Below are 20,285 nucleotides of genomic sequence, written 5' to 3' on the forward strand. Positions count from 1 at the left end.
ATAATTATAGGAGACAGAATGAGTATAGCTAAAATAAAATAAGTAAAAATATATCTTCTATTCTACAAATATATAACTATTTAGATGTGACAGTATTTTTGTTCTTATTACACATCCATTGACCGATCGATGGTAACATATACAGTATTAAATTATTGTTTTAATTGATTAAAAAGAAAAAAAAAAAAAACATAACTGTAATTAATTTAGGATATATATTTAAATAAAACAATCATATCTAAGGCTTGAAATGTAAGCTACGTGTCAAAAAAATAAAAATAAAAATGTAAGCTATGTGTGAGACAAGTTGGACGCAAAAATGTCTATAATTCAATAACGAGAGAGTATTTTAATCAGCAAGGTCAACTAGTTACAGGAAATCTTGACCACTCATCTCCCAAATAATATTATTTAAAATTCACTTTCATTATTATGTACTCTTCAAGAAAAAAAATCATTAAACATTCGATTATTAAATATTTTAGAGGGGAATTTGGTTGATGATAATAGTCTTGCTTTGATGTCGTGTCACAAGACTTTGAAATAGAGGGAATTCTTGCATCATAGTTAATTAATTATTTAATTTTATAGGGATAGGCCCGGCCCGCTCTTCTGTAATTGGGCTTTTATCAATGAGCCCAAACAAATTCACGACAGATGATCAGATTCATGGTTCCAACAGATTTTCTTGATTTCCCGTGGATATTGATAATTGATCTATCGTCTTTCCTCGATAGGATCGTTAGCATTATATATACAGATGACAAACTAACAGACAAGGTGGGGTGTGGATTTGATTGTTGCTGTTGTTTGATTTAGCTAAAAGCAGCAACAACAGTTCAACTATGAACCCTAATCTAGCAACAATAATTGGGGATTCCAATTGCCAAGCAATTTTGTCTGGAATTGAGGTTAATGTCGAATTTCATCGCATAATTTGACCCCAAAAGGCATAATTTCTCCTGCACTGGAGAGGCAGAGATTCGGATTCCCCCAGGCCCCAAAACGTCTCCCTAATTTGGAATAAAACCCCTCTGAGAATCGAAGCTCCCCTGTGAGATTGTTGCCATGGATGTAAACCGAAGCGATGTTGGGAAGATTCGCAAGCTTTGGGGAGATTTCGCCTGTGAGGTTGTTGTCGTTGAGGCCCAAAAATCTCAGACCTTTCAGCTCAGCAATGGCGTCAGGGATGCCACCAGTCAGGTTCGTATTGGCCAGGTCCAGTGCAGACAGGGCCCTCATCTTCTGCCATTCAATGCTCATAATGTCTCCCCCTGTGGGGTTGTTTGCCACCACCAATTCTTGGAGGGAACTCATTTCTTGAAACGATTTGGGCAGCCCACCTGATAATCTGTTGTTGCTGAGATCCATTAATGTTAGGTTCTTCAAATTTCCAAGCTCGTCAGGGATGCTCCCCTGCAACTTATTGCTGCTCAAATCAAGCTTCAGCAGTGAATTCAGGCACCCAAAGCTTCCAGGCAAGAATCCTGTCAGAGAATTCCTACTGATATCAAGAATCAGGAGATGATCGAGCTTTCCATAGCTGTCAGGGATTCCACCGGTAAATGAGTTTCCGGCGAGGTTTAATCTCTTCAGGGCTGTCAAGTTGCCGATGACCTCCGGCAATTCGCCGGAAAGCCCGTTATCCATAAGCACTAGGGACTGAAGATTTTTTAGCTCCCCAAAGGCTACAGGGACACTCCCTGTAAGCCCTGGATTCGAACGAAACTCTAAAGATTCCAAACTCCCTGCAAGAAGCTCCCAGTTCTGAGTAGGGATCCTCACAGGACGGCGATGGAAGCAGCTGAAGAAAGACAGGGACTTAAGATGACTTAATGAGAACAAATCGGGGCTGAATTCAATCTCCATTGCACAACTGAGAGAGTTTTCATGAACAGGTCCAATACTCAGATCAGTCACATACCAAAACCCATCAATCAGATCACAAGAAACGCCCTGTAAAAGAAGAGAAAAATCATTGGAACTAAAATGAGGAACAGATCTTGGTTGGGTGCAGAGTTACTTGAGAATCTCGATGGTCCACAGAGAAGGTAAAAAAGCTAAAAATGGCAAATGGGAATCTTATAGCGATGGGGTAAAGAGAAGTGTGAAGTGATGATGATGCAAAAAGAAGAGAAAAGACAAATGTTTATAGTTGGAAAACTATGCATTCCCTTTCCACAAATTGATGCATTGATGGGGCTGTATTAGTCCATAACAAAATGGCGAAATCAGGTCTTTAGCTAGAGCTCCCTACTTGTGTTTCAGATTTGACAATTGATTTGAAATATTGAAGAATGCAATGCAATTCTTAACTAACAAAACCACACGTGAACCAGCAGCAAGCTGATAAGATGAAGATGAACAATTCTGGATAAAAAAAAAAAAAAACTCTGTATCATAGAAACTAGCAAGAGGATTGTTTATTGATGATGGATGGTTTGATTGAGCTCACCTGAATTGGAGTCCAACCACAAGGATCTGGGTAAAGATCTGAACCATTCCACCATTTCCCCACAAACCCTTGTATGGCAGAATACACAGCTTCTTGTTCTCTTCTCCTCATTGCTGATCCATCTTGTCCACGGCATTGTGGAGCAATCATTACATTAAGAAAGAAAACCCCAAGAATGCAAGAACTCAAATACTTCATGTTTGTTCCTGTTTCTTCTATCTCTAATTGCTGCACCTTCTGGGCTTTACTTATGTGTGTGTATATATATATATATATATATATATAGAAGATGCTGCAGGATAACTACCAGCAAGAAATCTGAATCTTCCAGTAAAATAAGAGTGGAATCAAGAGAGAGAGAGAGGGAAGAAACGAAGATCGAGATAGCGAAGAAATGCGCAAGCATAAAGGCTGTATCTTGGTGGTGTTTATAGCAAAGGCTAAGGTAGAAGTAGCAGCAGCAGTAGCAGTCAATGAACTAACGGATTGCAGAGTGTGCAGTACTGTGTAGACTGCGGAGGAGCAGAGCAGAGGTAGCTGCTGCAGAAGAAGGTGGGGTGGGTGGGGGCGCCATTGCAGGCAGCTAAAAAGCTTGGGAGGGCATAGTTATCAGTGCAGAAGAAATCCAAAAAGTCATTATAAAGCAATTCTAATGTCAACAAAAGAAGAAGTCTCTCTAATGTTAAAAGGGCACACCTACGATATCCATTTATCAATGAAGATCGATTGCAGTTGCAGATGCAGGGCAGAGAGAGAGCAGCAATGAAGAAATTGAATGGGGTTTGACATAGTGGGAAAACGGTAACACCGCAAACAAAAATTTATCTTTAATGCTCGAGCAATTTCGGAATTTAGGGTTGGATTTATCATTTCTTCAAATCAAAAAATAAATTGAAACGCAGGGTTCTGTTGTGTTCTGTTCTGAGCAATGAGATGGAGAATGGATGGATCGGGGGACCAGTTCTTGGGGAAGATGAAGGGTTTTAAATGGGTGCAGGACAAAGCTGGTTTTTGTCTGTGGGTGATTTGTGCTCGCCACCATTAGAGATCAGTAGATCACCCCACTATGTAATCGATCGAAAGGACATAGATATGTTAGCAGATTCAGATTAGGACACTAGTGATCACTTCAATTTAGCCAGCCAGGTTCATCAAACGATACAATTACCATTACTATGCATACAGTTTGATTTGGACGTAGAAAGTGGAAAGGCATGTGGCTTATAAATACAAGATTTGAGAAACAGAATGCCATTTTTGTGGGGAGCAACAGCTAGCAAGTGAAAGATGATCTACATCTAATTATAGGGGCATTTTGGACATCCTAGAATGAGATACTACGTTGTAGAGAGGGGGACCAAATCCAATGAAGGAGCTAGAGATAGAGATGAGATAGAAATAAAAAAAATAAGGGTCTGGTCTGTAACTTTAGAGAGAGAGAGAGGGAGAGGGGGAGAGAGAGAGAGTAGGGTACAGTCTGTAATCTGTAATCTTCTTATTATTGCCAGCCCTAAACCATCTGAGTCGTCCCTTTCTCCACTTGCCCCCAATTCTGCCTTCTTCATTTATTGCCATTAATTTTCCTTTTGGATTTTCGCTGTCCTTTTACTTCCTATGCCTACATTACATACAACGCAGTATTAATTTCTCATGCCCTCACACATAACTTATTGTTATTATAATTTTTATTTTTAATTTTTCTTTGCATGTAGTACTAATGCTGTGTGTAACAGGAAAAAGATCTCCTTTTTTTAGCATGTGAACCAAAAAGGTCCCCCCATGGCCAATATTAATAGAGGTGAGTTTGGACCACAAAATCTCATGGGAAAAATTATTTACCACATAATAACCAGTTTCACTTGTACATATATGATTTAATGTCCAGAAATGAGATATATTACTAATTAATTTCTTGGATTCGATAAAACCTAGGTTTGCATCAATTAAGCATATTTCTACGCGTGTAATTAATCAAACATCGAACATATCAGGGGAAGAACTTGTATCATCATGATTCATGACATATATTAATTGAACTTGCCACCAATTAATTATATCTATGGAGTTCAATTTGGAGTAAATAAATAAACAAATAAATAAATAATCCCTGAAAATTATTTACTTGGTTGATTGATGTGGAAGCATTTTGATTGAGGGTCGGTCAAGAAAAGACACCTCGATAGTGGCCTGTGTATTTATGTTGTAGAAATAATTTGTGGACCAAGTAATGATTTATATTAAGTTAATTTCAATTTTTAACCAATTATACAATGATTAATAATTATAAATATAATTAATTAATAATTTTTTGTGTTAGTTTGTTGCTCCTTTTCGTGCCTTCCCAGCTACTCATTTCACCTGAATTTCATTTCCATTGACAGAAAATCTGCATGGAGCATTAAGTAGATTCGACACATGAAGTAAACATCATCCATCAATGTAAGACAATGTAATGACAAACATTTTATTAGATTGATGTTTTTTAGACAAATGTATATTAATCGTATAAAATCAAAATTTAAAATCCAAGTAAACTCATATAGGACTTGACAAAGAATGAAAGATTAATCATATACCAATCATGTCTGCTATATATATATATATATATATATACAAGCTTTAATAAGCTACATTCTCACCATACAATAACAATAATAATACACAGATTAAAGGGATGGAATTGAAATAATCAAATCAGGAATGAATGAATCCCTACAACTTACTATATATGATCAATATAAGATAGATTCATCGATACCCTTTAAAGGGTTTCATGATATCTAGTGGTGCAAGGGGTTCGGACCCGTCGGGACAAGGCGCTTCTCGACACCATAACGAGGATCAATATCTCTTACACCCGAAGAATGAGGATGATGACGATCAAAGCGACGGCTATTGATGATAAATGGGGTAAGATCAAACTCGCTTGCAAGTGCCAATGCCTTTCTATGAGTGATCAAAGAATGGTGATGATTGATGATGTGGATGCTTGTGTGGGTTCTGAAGGTGTAAAACTCATGATGAAAGATTAAAAGAATGAGAAAGAGGCAAAGGAACATCTGTACTAGGAAAGGGAATTTGATGATCATGATTGATGGGAGGATGAATCATGAATTTGTTAGGGGAGAAGAGAACATGTTTTGTTAGGAAGGGTTGAAGAATTCTTGAAGGGCTAACAAACAGCAAATAAATAGTCTTGTAGTAATTAATTAGTTGAAGCTTGGATTGAATTGGCTCTTGTTTGCTTCCATATTACACACTTTTGAGCTACTTAATGGAAAAAAATAAAAATAATAATAATAATAAATAAATAATAATAAAAATTATTTGTTTTTATGTGGGAGGAGAGAATTAAGGGTGGGTATTGTTGGGGTTCGTTTTCCCACAAGTGTTCCTTAGAAATCAAGAAATCATTTATGTATTGACTTTGAAATTTAGGATATCCAAACGGGACCTTACTGTTGTATTATATTGGGCCTCCAGTAAAGAATTTTTGGGCTCATTCAAAATTAAAAGCCCATATTAAAAATAATTTCAGCCCAATTAAGTAGTACCATGTCAATCAAGCTTATTCTAAACGACGTCGGTTCATCAAACTTGGGTGCCAAGATCAATAAATAACAAGAAAGAAAACCCGATCGTCCTTGGAAAATTTGTGGGTCGGAACTCCCATCGCCTCCAGCGCGACGCCGGCAGAGGGATTTCGTGTTTTCTGGAAGGAGCCTCGGCAGAAGTTATCGGATCTTACAGCCGGATAAGCAAATCTCAAAATGGTACGCAATTTGTTTGATGTGTTGCTTTTTCGGATAATTGCTGTGTAGGTATCCGGGATTGGAATGCTCAATTCATGGTTTTTATCTCGATACTTTTCTCTGGAATTTGAAGTTCTTTCTATTTATCTGATATTGAATGTTGAAAGATTTTGGGGAACTCGTTTAATCTTATGATGTAAGATTCCCCATCTTAGTTAGCTGTCCTAGGGCTTGAGTTTGGGCTTTTGAGCAAACCTGTTTTCTGTCTTTCTGCCACGAATTATTGAGGATATATAAACAAAGAAGCGGTTTTCTTATACTTTCTTGGTAAAAAAGTTTCAAGAAATTTACAGAGTTTGATGTGTCGAGTTTTGCAAATGAACTGAGCCATGAAAAGATTGATGTGAAGTAGAGATCTGAATTTCTAGCAATTGTTTGTAGGCTGAAATTTATGATAATTATTAGGATTCTATGATGAGGAGTTTCTTTTTGGGGGGGAGATCTGGATTGACTCAAACACATAACGATTTTCAGTAATAATGAGTGAGATGAGAAACTGCCGGTTCCAGTTTTTATTTCTAGAATTCTAGGTAAAATTTGTTTGAGGGTGTGGTGGTTAATTACCCTTATAATGATGGCACTATTTAATCATGTATATTAAATATCATTATTTGCATTAATCCAATTGGTTTTCTTTGAGAAGATTCGTGCTCTGGTGTCACTAATCTCTGTGTCTATTTTGGTTTCTGCAGTCGTCTCTTGCAGCTGCAAGGGCTGATAACTTTTACTACCCCCCAGAATGGGAACCAAAGAAGGTATGTTTATGTTGTGACTTTGTGAGAGACTGTGTTTATTAATGAAAATACCTATTATATGGTGCAGAGTCTTATGCTGTATCATTTCACAGGGTGGGTTGAACAAGTTTCATGGCCAACATGCCCTGAGGGAGAGGGCTAAAAAAATAGATCAAGGAATCTTGATTATAAGGTACTGATTGGCTGCAGTTTATGGTTTTCTGGATCATCAAATTTTGAACAGCTTGCAAATTTTTTATTAAATGGAACAAGAATTTGGTGGTCAATTGTATGTTGCTTACCGGACGTCTTCCTCACTTTGAAGTTCCATAGAACCATATTAGGTCATTAAATAATTTGTCCCAATCATACACCGGTTATTATGGAAATGTTTCCTGAAATGAATTTAAGTGTTTCTACATGCAACTATTTCATTTGCCTGTGCATCTTTGAATCTTGAGTTATGTTACTTCGTAAATGCTTATTTCATTTTTTGCTTTAATCTTGCAGGTTTGAGATGCCTTTTAATATATGGTGTGGTGGCTGTGAGTCAATGATTGCTAAGGGTGTGAGGTTCAATGCAGAGAAAAAGCAAGTGGGAAATTATTACTCCACAAAGGTATTTTGTTGTTTCAATAGAGATAAACTTATACATATTATCAAACTACTGCTCTTAACATGTATTTATTATTTATGTCCAGATATGGACTTTTACAATGAAATCAGCATGCTGCAGACATGAGATTGTTATTCAAACAGATCCCCAAAACTGTGAGTATCATATTATTAAAGGTGCCCGAAAAAAGATTGAGGAGTACGATGCCGAAGATGCAGAAACCATGTTGCTTCCTATTGATGAAGGTGAGTATCCTTTGTAAACATCATTACGTTAATCCATACACAAGTACAAATAACATTGTCTCTGTTTTTACAAGTATGCACATAATGTTGTATGTTAATGTAAAGCTATTCATTCATAACCTTCTCCGTTGTAGATAAAACTAAGCTGGAGGATCCTTTTAAGCGGCTTGAGCACCGGGAAGAAGATGTGAAAAAGAAAAAGGAAGCAGAACCAGTACTGGTGCGACTGCAGAGAATTTCTGATTCCCGGCATTCTGATGATTATTCATTGAACAAATCTTTGAGGGCAAAGCTTAGGGATCAAAAGAAAAGAGTAGCCGAAGAGGAGGCATATGCTAGGAAATCCGGACTTGGGATAAGACTTCTCCCAATCTCTGAAGAGGATACAACTGCTGCCTCGCGTGTTAAGTTTGCGACAAAATTTGAGAGGAACAGGAAAGACAAGAGAGCACTCATTCATGCATCTTCCATCTTTTCTGGATCATCAACTTCTTCATGTGACAAAAGATTGGAGCTCGAAGCAAAGAGGAGAAAGATAAGTCCTGGCACTGCTTCAAAACTATTGACAGGAGGAATTAAGCCATTAAAATGGGCTAGAACTTCCAATACTACTGGAAAATTTAACAGGGCCTAAAGCAGAATCTAATACTCCATGAACAAAAATTGGTCGAAAACTATCAACCTATACATGTTATGGAATGCTCTACTGTTCAAATTGTGTTTTGATCTGTGTATATATATATGTGAGCCCTCAAATTATGTTTGGATCAAAGAGACAATGAGTGAAAAGTTACTGTATTGTAATGTATTCTAGCAGTGAAGGAGATTGTTGCAATTCTATTACACGACAATGAGGAGGGTATTTTTTGTGTTCTTCAACTGATGCAATCAATTACAAATATGGCTGGTGATCCCAATTCAACTCAAGCAAGAACAAGAACAGTAATAGAATGAATGATGTAGAGGTAGAGCCACACCCCCTTTCTCTCTCTCTCTCTCTCTCTCTCTCTCTCTCTCTCTCTATATGTATATATATATTGCTTGAATAATACTAGTTGTGATGGATGATATTTGGCTAGGGGACAAAAAAACAAAAGCAAAATCATGAACGTATCTTTTGTTGCCTCTTCTGATCTGATCTCAAAAGAGAGATTTCCTGTTCCTCCTCAACCTGTCTGTCAGTGCCAACCCTACGAAGAATGCCCCATTTTTCAACAAGAAAGCCGCAACCTTCTTCTCCAATCTCAGACACCCTACGGCTACCATCGATTATATAATGATCACTGTATATATCCATCTCCATCATCACCCTACCCAACGTACTATCATCATCAACTGCTATATATACAACAAATTAATGGCTACTTGAAACTGTTTCAATGTTGAATTTCAACCAGTTACAGGACAGGACAGGACAGGACAGGGTAATTTATTGTTAGGGAATGATTATGAAATGTAGTAGAAGATTCAAGTGTAAATATTACAGAGAATACCAGGATTAATCAATTAATTAGCTTAATCCTGGATGCAAATTTTGTGATGCAACAACCCTACATACCAGTGTTTCGTGTGTTCATCGTTTCCCGGTGTACTTGTTTTATTTTTTTATTTTTATAAATACTACTACATAACTTGAGGAATCGAAATATGGTAGTATGTTACTTTGTCCCACAAGATCAAGTACAATATATAAACAAGTACTAATTGCTACTGCTATATATCTATATATATACTATAATATATAGATAGGATGCCTTATTACGTAATTTATACAGCACAAAGCTTCTCTTTATTCCCTTGGTAGTTGGTATAGCAATTATATACATTGGACTTGAATAGATTTCTATCAATAAGTTAGTTTATATATATTATTTTTCAAAAACTGTATGGTTGTAAAACCAACAGTAGTTTGGGGGCTCTCTTTTTCTTCTAAGCGTGCATGCATGTGCTGTACATGTATATGCGACAAATCACTGGATCTAAGGAGTTGGATTTTATATATACGTTTCTTCTGAGTAGAGTTTTTATGCATGTGCTAATATATATATATATATATATATCTGTGTGTGTGTGTGGATATATTCATCCCTCTATCTATATATATATATATATATATATAGCCTTTTATACGTGCAAGATATGTAACCCTCCTCTTTTGCAGGGTGAATACTTATACATCCCGGTAATGGAGTCTCCATTTGTGTATGTTTGTTGACACAGGTCACTGATTTGATCATTTCAGGTACTGCTCGTAATTTGATTTCTGCCATGTAATAATTGTTTAATCTTCTGTTTCTGTGTTTCCTTTGTATATGGATTTCCAGTTTTTTTCTTCTTCTTCTTCTTACTACCCACACACACATAATTTTCTCTAACATTCCATGAAGTTGGCTGTTATAATACTCGATCTCCTTCAATTTTCCTTAAATTCGTGTCTTAATTATTTCTTGATCCTTCTTTTTACTTTGTATTATTGTCAATGAATGAAATCATCTTTTTTTCTGCACTGGGCTACTGCAAACATATGATCAATAAATCAATTGCCTATACATGTTTCCAAACCTTGTTTGTTGTCTTTTGTTTTAACCAATATTCTAATTTGGTCCCCTTGTGTCTGCCCTTCCAGCTTTACTTTATCATTTTTGGTTCTCTGTCAAATGCCTTACAACAAAGCCATCAACATCTAAGTGGTCCACTTATTCGTCTAACTTCTGCATGTTTTCTTTTCTTACAGATGCTCTGTATTCATTTGCCTTGTCGGTATGTAAAACATATACATATGCGTATACATATATAATTGCATCAACAAGTATATATATATATATATATATTATTGTAAGCAGCAGCATCACTGATAATTCCAGACAATATAGAATAGGGTCTGGAGCAACGCATATAATTGGCACTCTTTCTATTCTTTAATTTCTCAACCCTTTCTAAAAAATTTTTGGTTAGCTTAATCTCTGAGCTTATGATCCTTAATGAAATAAAAATGCTTCCTTGAAGGAAGTGGGTCTGTGAATCATGTGGAATATTTCCCCCTGATCAAGAAATAACCAGTTTTTAATGATTGAATGAATAGTTCTTGATCTTACCTAACAAACACTATTTGTACTATTTACTACGTCACATAGGTAATAAAGTCCAGGCATGAAAAATCATGCATTTTCTGGGTATATCCATGGTTATTAATTAATGATAGTTTTACATCTTATTTCTTTCTTACATTTTCTTCTTGATTAGCCTTAAGTGGATCTAATCATTTTGCCATCATTTGACTGCATTTGTTGCAAACAAAATGAATCATATGCACCAACTAATTTTCTTCTGGGTATATGCATTTGACTGCAGATGATGTTTCTGATTAGATTAATTCCAACCTTGTTGCCTGGAAACCTAACCACATTTTGTTGCCTATAAGATTATATATGCAAACTAATCATAAACACTTCCAAACAAGAAGCAGATGCTAAATTATTAAAACCTACCAGCCAATATGAGGAATTCAAGAATACACCAACTGAAAGAAAACCCATATATCCAACCATTATTGAATGCAATTCAAAGCCCTCATTTAGTTCGAGTAGATATATGTAGTTGAAAAACACTAAATCCTTGAGGCGTAATGAAGTGATGATTTATTCTGCAAGCTGAAAATTAATGACATTATAAATAAATAGATAGATACATGGCGCCAACAATTTTCAAACACATTGGTGTCATCAATTATCCATATCTAAACAGTAAGGTTTTTTAACCCTGCATTGATGTCCTAATCTACCTGTTATTGATTCTAAAAGCTGCTGAATTTGCTCACATACACCAAACATCAATGCTGTATAAGATTTATCTCATTATCGGCACGCCGAAAATTTATATTTAGCATCAATGAATGTAATGAAGTAGCTACATCTACAAAAACATTAAACCTTGATTTTACTGCATTTTTATTTATCATTTGCAAAGCCTGGGTCTTTATAGGTTTCTTCACTTAAGACTTAAGAGAGATAGCTAAGGGCAGCCATGGTGTCTTCCCCAATCATATATACAGGCCACTGAAATTGCATGCACATATATGGTAATAATATCTATTGCCAAAAAAAAAATCCCAATTTCAAATGTGCTGTTACTATTTCAAATTAAACACTCACTAGTTTGGTTGTTGATAACTAACATTTCAATATCATTTTTAAACAGGGCAATATGTAAGCAGTAAACAATCGAAATTAAAGCATGTATATCAAATCGAAGTAATGAACATTTTAAATAAACATATATATAGATGCAGTCATTCTTAATTCTGTAATCAATTGCAAAGCCTTTGTTCTTAAACCTTATTCATTAGGTATGGTCACCTACTGCAACTAATCTATTTATAATGGTAATAATCCAATATGATGAGTTAGTGCTATAACAAATGCAGCTACACACAATGGTTGTTCACAATAATAAGTGAATTAAATTGCTGCTGCACATATATATATATATATATATATATAAGCTATCATATTCAAACTTCATACAGTTTAAATTTTCCTCCCAAATGTATGCAGACCAAGTGACTGAGTGGAGCTATATTCGGAATTCAGCCATGCGAAATAACCGATCAATTATCAGACCTCTCAGAGGAGGAGCTTCATATCATATCATCAGTTCAGGTATTTTATTTTCAGAGTTTAGATGTTTACAGTCGATGATTCTTAGCTGACATGAACAACATATTAATTCCCAAGCAAAGATGCATGATAAAATTTTGTGATCTTATTTAAGGTTTCCAGCTTTACTTTGTTAAAATATTGTATCATCTTCATATATAGAGGAAAGATGAATAAAATTTTACTACTCTATCTAATTCTAATTCACAAAAATGTTATCTGACGGGCTTTGAATAAATTAGCCTGTCCTAGCCAGAAATGTCTGGTCTTACATTAGATCCATGCCTTAGTACAGTATAGATTTCTAGAGGAATTAAGGAACAAACATGCAATCTATTAATACCTACATAAGCATTCCATACCAATCCTCTCAATATTTAATCATGCTCATAAATTAGTTTCAGGAATGTACAAAATGTAACTAACTAAACTTGAGCATCACAAGAAGAAATATAATCCTGATCATACCTAGAAATTTATGTTGTTGTTGGCCATTGAAGCTTAATTGGTAGATTTTGAATTAAGAACACAACCACGATACAGAATCCTTATATTTATTTATGATCTGCAAATGATGACATAGAAACTAAATACATCAATCAAAGCTAGGGATTCCAAGTTCTCAAACTGAACCATAGTTTAAACCATATATATATATGGATCTATACCTGAGATGAGATAATCTGAGGAATTTTCAACATGTGATGGAGAATTATGATCTCAGTGATGATAGAAAGGAAAACTTAGGGCGTCATCAAGTGAGTAATCTGAATTTGGGTTACCTGGCAAAGAAACCTGATCTGTAACTGTGTTGACTCCATCATTGTTCAGCAGATCCCAATTTCCAAGAAACCCCATGAAACTGCTGTTGGGATCTATGCAGCATGAAACAGCTGCAGGGCAATAGTAATCAGAGAACATAGGGCAAGACGTCGATGATGATGCTGATGTCCCCAGCAACTTCTCAATAGTGCCCACATCTGCCATATTTTGTTCCAACGATGTTGAAGAGTTAATGTTGTAATCATGATTAGTAGTCCCAAAGCTTTCCTGGTTAACCGAACCCGATTCTGCAGCCTCGAAGGGGTTGTTGTTTCCAGACCCTAGTTTCAGAAGATCATCGCGATTAGGGCTTGATTTGATCAATTGGCTGGAATGCTCAACCCCAACCCCTTTGTTCATCATCTTCTCCCTTGTCCTACACCGTGCTCTTGCCCTAGCCTTCTCCCTCGATTCTCTCAAGTTAGGTTTCGACACGCTTTTGGGGGATTTCTTCTCATTTTTCACACAACTTTTTGAACTCAATGGAGTTTCGTTGTCAGCCTCAATGTTGGAATTTTCTTGATCGATTCCGGACACAACCTCACATTCTGATGATGAGACTAAAGATTCAGTCTTTGCATCGCTCAAGGTCAAGGAACTGCTGTTCCCTTGTGGATCGTGGTCTTTAACGAGGTTGCTGATTGCCTTCTTCGATTTACCGAACAGCCACTCGATCGTCTTGCTGGCCTTGTCATATCCAAGCATATCCTGAAGATCGAAGAATTTGCGCGCCACTTGTAGTGACAATCTCATCCTCCTGTCCCGAATCCCCTGAGCTGTCGAAATCTTGCTGTGCCTATCTTTCTTCCCGGCTCGCCTCCTCGGAATTGCGGCCGCCGTGCTCCGCCGCCTCGATGATGCACCGCCAGACTTGATATCTTTAGCCTTTCCTTTCAGCTTCCATGTTCTGGTGGCTTCCTTGCAAATCTGACGATGGTGATCTGATAAGGCGGTGTGATTGCCGCTAGTGAAAAGATTCTTAGGTAATATTTGATTCAGAGGCAATTCATGCTCGTCGAAGAAGGGGGAAGGGAAGCTGGAGAAGAAGTGATTATTATTAGTAGTTGCATAGTCGTCGTGTTTCGATGTAGGGTTTTGCTGTTGGTGCTGATGATCGATGTCAGAAAGGTGGAAGAAACTGTTAGGTGGAGGAGATTTGAACAAGGATTCGTCGCCCAAAGAAAACATTGTAAATGCATCGCCACTTAAATCCTCACATTTTTCATTCATTACTATCGAAAGCATTTAAACATGGTGTGGAATGGTGAATGATGATACACACAATACATACATCATATATATATATATATATAGTGATTGGAATAATCAAGCACCCTTAGGTCTGAAGAACATGATGAAGTTCTATTGAGAGAGAGAGAGGGAATTAGGGCAAGGAAGAACGTGGCTATGTCTGAATTAAGAAGTAGAAATGCAGAAGAAGATTGCCGGACTCGTCGTCTGCGTGTGACTGTCCAGCTAGCTATGGCGATGGAGGGAAAGGGCAAAGGTGGACAGCTTGAGATTTAACTACGAAAGCGACATGATGCCCCATATACATATATACACACATACATATATATATATGTATATATATAATTGGTTTATCTCTCACAGTCACAGTCGGAATCACAGTACATTGTAATGTAGACGATCATCATCAACCCTGAGAAGATGAGACAGCCAAAAAGAGCATAGAGATAGAGTGGAGCTCACGTGGAGAAGATAGACCACCTAAACGACGACGTATAACTACCCGTGCTTTATTATTTATTTATTATCATTATTATTACTCCTATCCAATACACATTTTCCTAAGTATATATGAACATATACAAGTCATTTACACTTGCATTATTCTTTATTAATTTCAAATTAATTTAATAAAATATCATATCGTTATTATTACTTTAGAAAAAATATGTGTATCATTGAAGGGTTTACAAATATAAAATTTTAAATTTTAAAACCATTTAAGAACATGCAAAATATATTAATTTATATGTTTTTTTTACGTATTAAGTGGGTATATATATATATTCATTTATGTACATATTTATTAATCATATCAATTATGTTATATTATTCCATTGGGATTCATTTTACTTCTTAACATATTTTATATTGGATGACATTGATGCTAATTTAATTTTATGTTTCTACGAATAAATTAGATTTTGTATAAATAAAGTTATAGTATTTTTTTAAAAAAAAAGGTTTCGAAAAAGGTCTTTTTTATGAATATACATACATATATATATATATATGTTTGTATTTATAGGTGTCCTCCCCTAGTCTACAAGAGCTAAGGGTAGGACAATTATTTGAACCAATATTAAACCCTACTTTTATTTTTCATTAAAGACCATGTTCCTTTGACCATATGACCCTCCCTCTATATATGTCTCTTTCATCAACTCTTTTTATTTTATTATTGCATATTTCATTAAATTTAATTGATATACTATACTCTTGTCAATTATTCTTCATATACATAATTGCCCTTTTGAAATAAAATCGACATTGTCAAATTAAAGATATATATATATATATTATTGTTTTGTACAACAAATAGGAAAGGGTCTACATGATTATTAAAATTAAATTATCTATGAATCATAAAATTATTATATTCAAGAAATTCATTTCACATTATATATTAATGAATATGTATTGATTATTTAAACGCCAAATAAAGTTGTATTTATTAAGGTTGTGCTAAAGATGAGAATCTTTTTAATATAACTTTCATTCCCATTAATTACTTTAATCAAAATAATATAACAAAATAAAAATTAGTTATTCATTTTCTCATTATTCTGAAACCCCACCATGTACTTGAAAAGAATCATTTATATAACGAAGAGATTTTTTATTTTTTATTTTTTTCTTTTCATTTTATATATAGAGATTTATTAATAGTTTTCTTTTCTTTTATTTTATTTTCAAATCCACGATCGCTGATCTGTCTCATCTAAAATAAAAAGAAACAAAAGTTCAAATTAGGTAATATATCAAATTTGTGATAGCATTACGTGTCACACTTTGTAACATTGCCTCTGAATATCTCTACCACATAGTCACTTTACGTGTCACTTTCTGTCCTCGATGAATGTAATAATTAGTTTTGATCGGCATCTCTATATATAATAATATGCCATGGCCATGCACTCATATACCTATTTAAACATTTTCTGAAAATATTTTACACATGATTTATTATGGACTCTTCCATTAATAAGTTACGCAATTACATTACATGCAACTTTTATTGCATGTTTTAACAATTTATACACTGATATTTGCTTTTCTTTTTCTTTTTTTTATTAGTATGATTATTTTTCGGGTTTAATAAGGACCACACATTAATTGATTCTTTATTATTATTATTATATAGTAACCGACCATAGCAATGAATGCAATAATGAATAGACTTGTCTATTTATATATCACAATTTTGAAAGGGCAGAACTTGAATATACATTTATGTAATGTAGGTTTATGGAACTTTACAATTTCTGTATGTATTTTATGCCGTAATGATTAATTACTTTTTCGAGATCTATCATTTTTCACTAGCCCTCTTTTTCTACTGAACCAATTATTTATCTTCCTTGACTTTTTACAAATTAAGATTTAACTTTAGATCTGAATTATTCATATAACTGTAAAGAGTTAGAATCTTTCAAGAATTAGTTGGACAACTAGAAATCTAGAAAGAGTTGAGAGTCAAGTTCGATTTAATTAAGGACTGAAGTTAATTAGATTGGGAGCCGAAGGACAAAAATTCTAAAAGGAGTAGATTCAGACCATATCCCTTTGTAGCATGGCGGAGATCGCATGGCGGAGGTGGAGGATCTCCAAATTACCAAGATCTACCCAAAACAAAAGAAAATGAAAAATATTGACTTTAATATTGTTACATTTCAATCTTACTTATATATTATTAAAAATAAAATCACTAAAAATATTTATGGACATATTCTAAAATTAGAGATCTCAATGGGTCGGGTATAGATTAAATTCATCCGGATCCAAGATCCGATGTGAACACGTATGTTCAGGCCCGATACCCGAATCGAATTCGACTCTGGCTATACCTTGATTGACCTGGCTATATTGGATAAGACGCAATGTACAAGAAAATCAAATCATATATATCATAACTTATGTATTTTATTCAAAAATATTATAACACATTCATAAATAAAACTAATAAAAATATTTTTAATATAATTGTATTGTTAAAAAAATAATATTGACATAATATAAATATATTGAAAGGGTCAAATTCAGATCCAAGTAGAGTCTAGTCCTATATTCCGAACCCGATTAGAATATACAACATTTGATTCATACCCAACCTGATATCCGAACCACAAATAAATAAGTGGGATCCTAGTCTGAGTCTTGGTCAACTCAAACCCATTACTATAAATGCATGTGTGGTGATAACCACTTAATCTAATAAATATATATATATATATATATACAATATTATTTTTTATAACACAGTTAAATGCTGGAGAATATCAAACACTAACTAACCTTTATTTTTATCTTATTTTTTGTTTTCATATTTTTTTCTTCCAAATTACTGTTGGTTTAAAATAATAATAAAAAAATTCAAATAGAAAATAAATAGTACAATTTTGGATGCAACTTTTCAACCAAAAATAAATATTGGATATAATTTACTTATATATATATATACATATATTATTTGCAGCATAATTTGAAAACAAACAAATATAGTATGAGCTACAAATTAATTTCAAATTTAGGGCTCATAGGGATTGAGTTTCTTTTTATGGTATGTAATTTGAATAGCTTCATCATCCACCCTAAGTCCCTAACCACAATCTATAAGTGGAAATCAATTTAATTCTCTAAATTTTATTATGCGAAAAAATTATAGATATAGGTGAAGACCATATACATAATAATTAATTCCTACATATAAGTTATCGGCCCGCCTCAGTTTAAAGTCCGCAAGGTTTAATGGGCCGAGCCCAATTACTACTGCTCATTTATGTAGGCCCAACTTGCAACAGTTCCAAATGTATATATCAAAGTGCAGAATTGGAGTTATAAACTTATATTAGTTATTTATTTTTCATTTAAAAATTTAATTAATCTATTTGCAATAATTGGTGTGTATGTGTATGTGTATGTAGCTTTACTTTGTTTAGTCGAGAAATGATTAAGGAAGCAAGCAGGTATCGTAAAATCTAATGTTGTCTAGTGGTGTGCACATTATGAATCCAACACCACTTTCGGCTGTCAATTTATTTCAATATTCATGCAATACCAAATGTCTCAGCGCACACACACACACACACATATATATATATATATATTTGTATATAAGTAATTAAATTATATATATTTATACTAGCTGATAACTACACAAATTTGTAACTAATTTATTTCAAATCCGATCAACTAATTAATTCAACCCTTGATTAGGACAAGTGAATCGATGTACATACGCGAACGACACGATCTGGGTCAACAATTTGTACTTTGCACAATTATTAAATTAATTAATTTATTTATTTATTAGTTAGTGAGATATGCTTATGCATGTGTAAATGTAATAATGAGTCCCACAAATGAGAAAATGTATCTGCAGTAAGTAAATAATATTGGAGAAAATACTAATTGTACTATTTAAATTTAAATTTTAATGAGTATGTCCATTTTAAAATGTGAAGAGAAATTGAATTGACGGGGGCATCACTTTCCGACAAATGGACAACATTACTTTTGTATATAATAATATTAATAGTCACAATAACAATAATAATAATAATAATAATAATAATAATAATAATATAGAGACAGCCACTCGAAGCATTAGATTTTCGTTGGTCCACTTTGATTAATTCACCTGTCTCATTCAACACATTCTCTTGCATACTTATCTTTTATATTCCACAACCAATTAACTGATTATTAAGCTTAATTTATTCATTAATATTTGGAAATTGCCATTTTTCTCATTCTTTTTTTTTTAATTTATTTAGAAACTTCTATTCCTTTTTATTTATTACAAAAACCATACTTAGGCATCCAAACTGTAGTTAAGTATAATTCAAAGCCAAAAAAAAAACACCCAAAGACACTTTTGGTGAATTTTGTTTTCTTGCAGAAAAGTAGTTCGATTTGTTGTGTCGTGTCGTGTATTGTATGTGCAATTCGATCGTAGAAAGTTCTTGCAACAACCACACAATTAAATAATGTTTACCTTATTTCAGAAAATATATATTGTTTTATTACTCTAGTTTTAATTTGTTCTTCCAAATATTTCAAACATTTGTATATATATTCCTGAGACATCAACTCATATAGTTTGTAAATAATTTCTTTTTCTTAAATAAATATTTAATTTGATTTTTGAAAAAGAATTTATGAACAATATATTGATTAAAACAGTTGAAAACAGTCCACAACTATTCTCTATTCCTCAGAATATATAGAAAACCCTTATTAAGACAAAAAGTGTTCCATGTAAGAGAAATAAGTCTTTTATCTCAATATATTTATGTATGTGCGTGTGAGTCTTAGACTCTTAGAGGACATAAAGAAGCTAAGAAAAGGAAAAACTTTTACGACTATTCAAAATTAAATATTGTAAAGTGCATTTAAAATAATATTATTTTGATAATAGTACTAAAGATGAAATGTAATACATGGGTTTTTCTTGGAAGGTGCCTTCTGGAAAATCAGACTCTCCACTACAATATATACCCACTTGATGGACCACTTTCTTACAGTACTTATCATAATTACATCCCTCCCTACCAATATATATACACATACAATAATAATTATTATTATAAATAAATAAAAATAATAATAATAATAATATACTAGTATTTCCTTGCATTTTAATTAGGTCAAATTATGATGCATCATTAAGACATGAATTAGTAATGATTGAATC

The 20,285-nt window shown here is 33.9% G+C and overlaps 3 protein-coding genes across 3 annotated transcripts; 1 reads left to right on the forward strand and 2 right to left on the reverse strand.

Annotated features, from left to right (window-relative positions):
* Positions 1–792: 792 nt before the first annotated feature.
* On the reverse strand, positions 793–3,746 carry LOC127245503 (piriformospora indica-insensitive protein 2). The gene is made up of 2 exons (XM_051266432.1): positions 2,456–3,746; positions 793–1,956 (listed from the first exon to the last, which is right to left on the reverse strand). Exons 1-2 carry the CDS (start codon positions 2,651–2,653, stop codon positions 913–915), a joined length of 1,242 nt encoding a protein of 413 aa, XP_051122389.1. The 5' UTR covers positions 2,654–3,746; the 3' UTR covers positions 793–912.
* A 2,315-nt stretch (positions 3,747–6,061) lies between these two features.
* LOC127245456 (uncharacterized) lies at positions 6,062–8,741 on the forward strand. The gene is made up of 6 exons (XM_051266344.1): positions 6,062–6,228; positions 6,960–7,022; positions 7,115–7,194; positions 7,512–7,620; positions 7,703–7,862; positions 7,997–8,741. Exons 1-6 carry the CDS (start codon positions 6,226–6,228, stop codon positions 8,494–8,496), a joined length of 915 nt encoding a protein of 304 aa, XP_051122301.1. The 5' UTR covers positions 6,062–6,225; the 3' UTR covers positions 8,497–8,741.
* Positions 8,742–12,993: 4,252 nt separating this feature from the next.
* On the reverse strand, positions 12,994–14,934 carry LOC127245455 (transcription factor TCP12-like). The gene has a single exon (XM_051266343.1). The coding sequence runs from the start codon at positions 14,582–14,584 to the stop codon at positions 13,238–13,240; it is 1,347 nt and encodes a 448-aa protein (XP_051122300.1). The 5' UTR covers positions 14,585–14,934; the 3' UTR covers positions 12,994–13,237.
* Between the last annotated feature and the right edge of the window lie 5,351 nt (positions 14,935–20,285).

Source organism: Andrographis paniculata, unplaced genomic scaffold (genome assembly GCF_009805555.1).
Source record: "Andrographis paniculata isolate CXL003 unplaced genomic scaffold, ASM980555v1 Contig22END, whole genome shotgun sequence".
NCBI lineage: Eukaryota > Viridiplantae > Streptophyta > Magnoliopsida > Lamiales > Acanthaceae > Andrographis > Andrographis paniculata.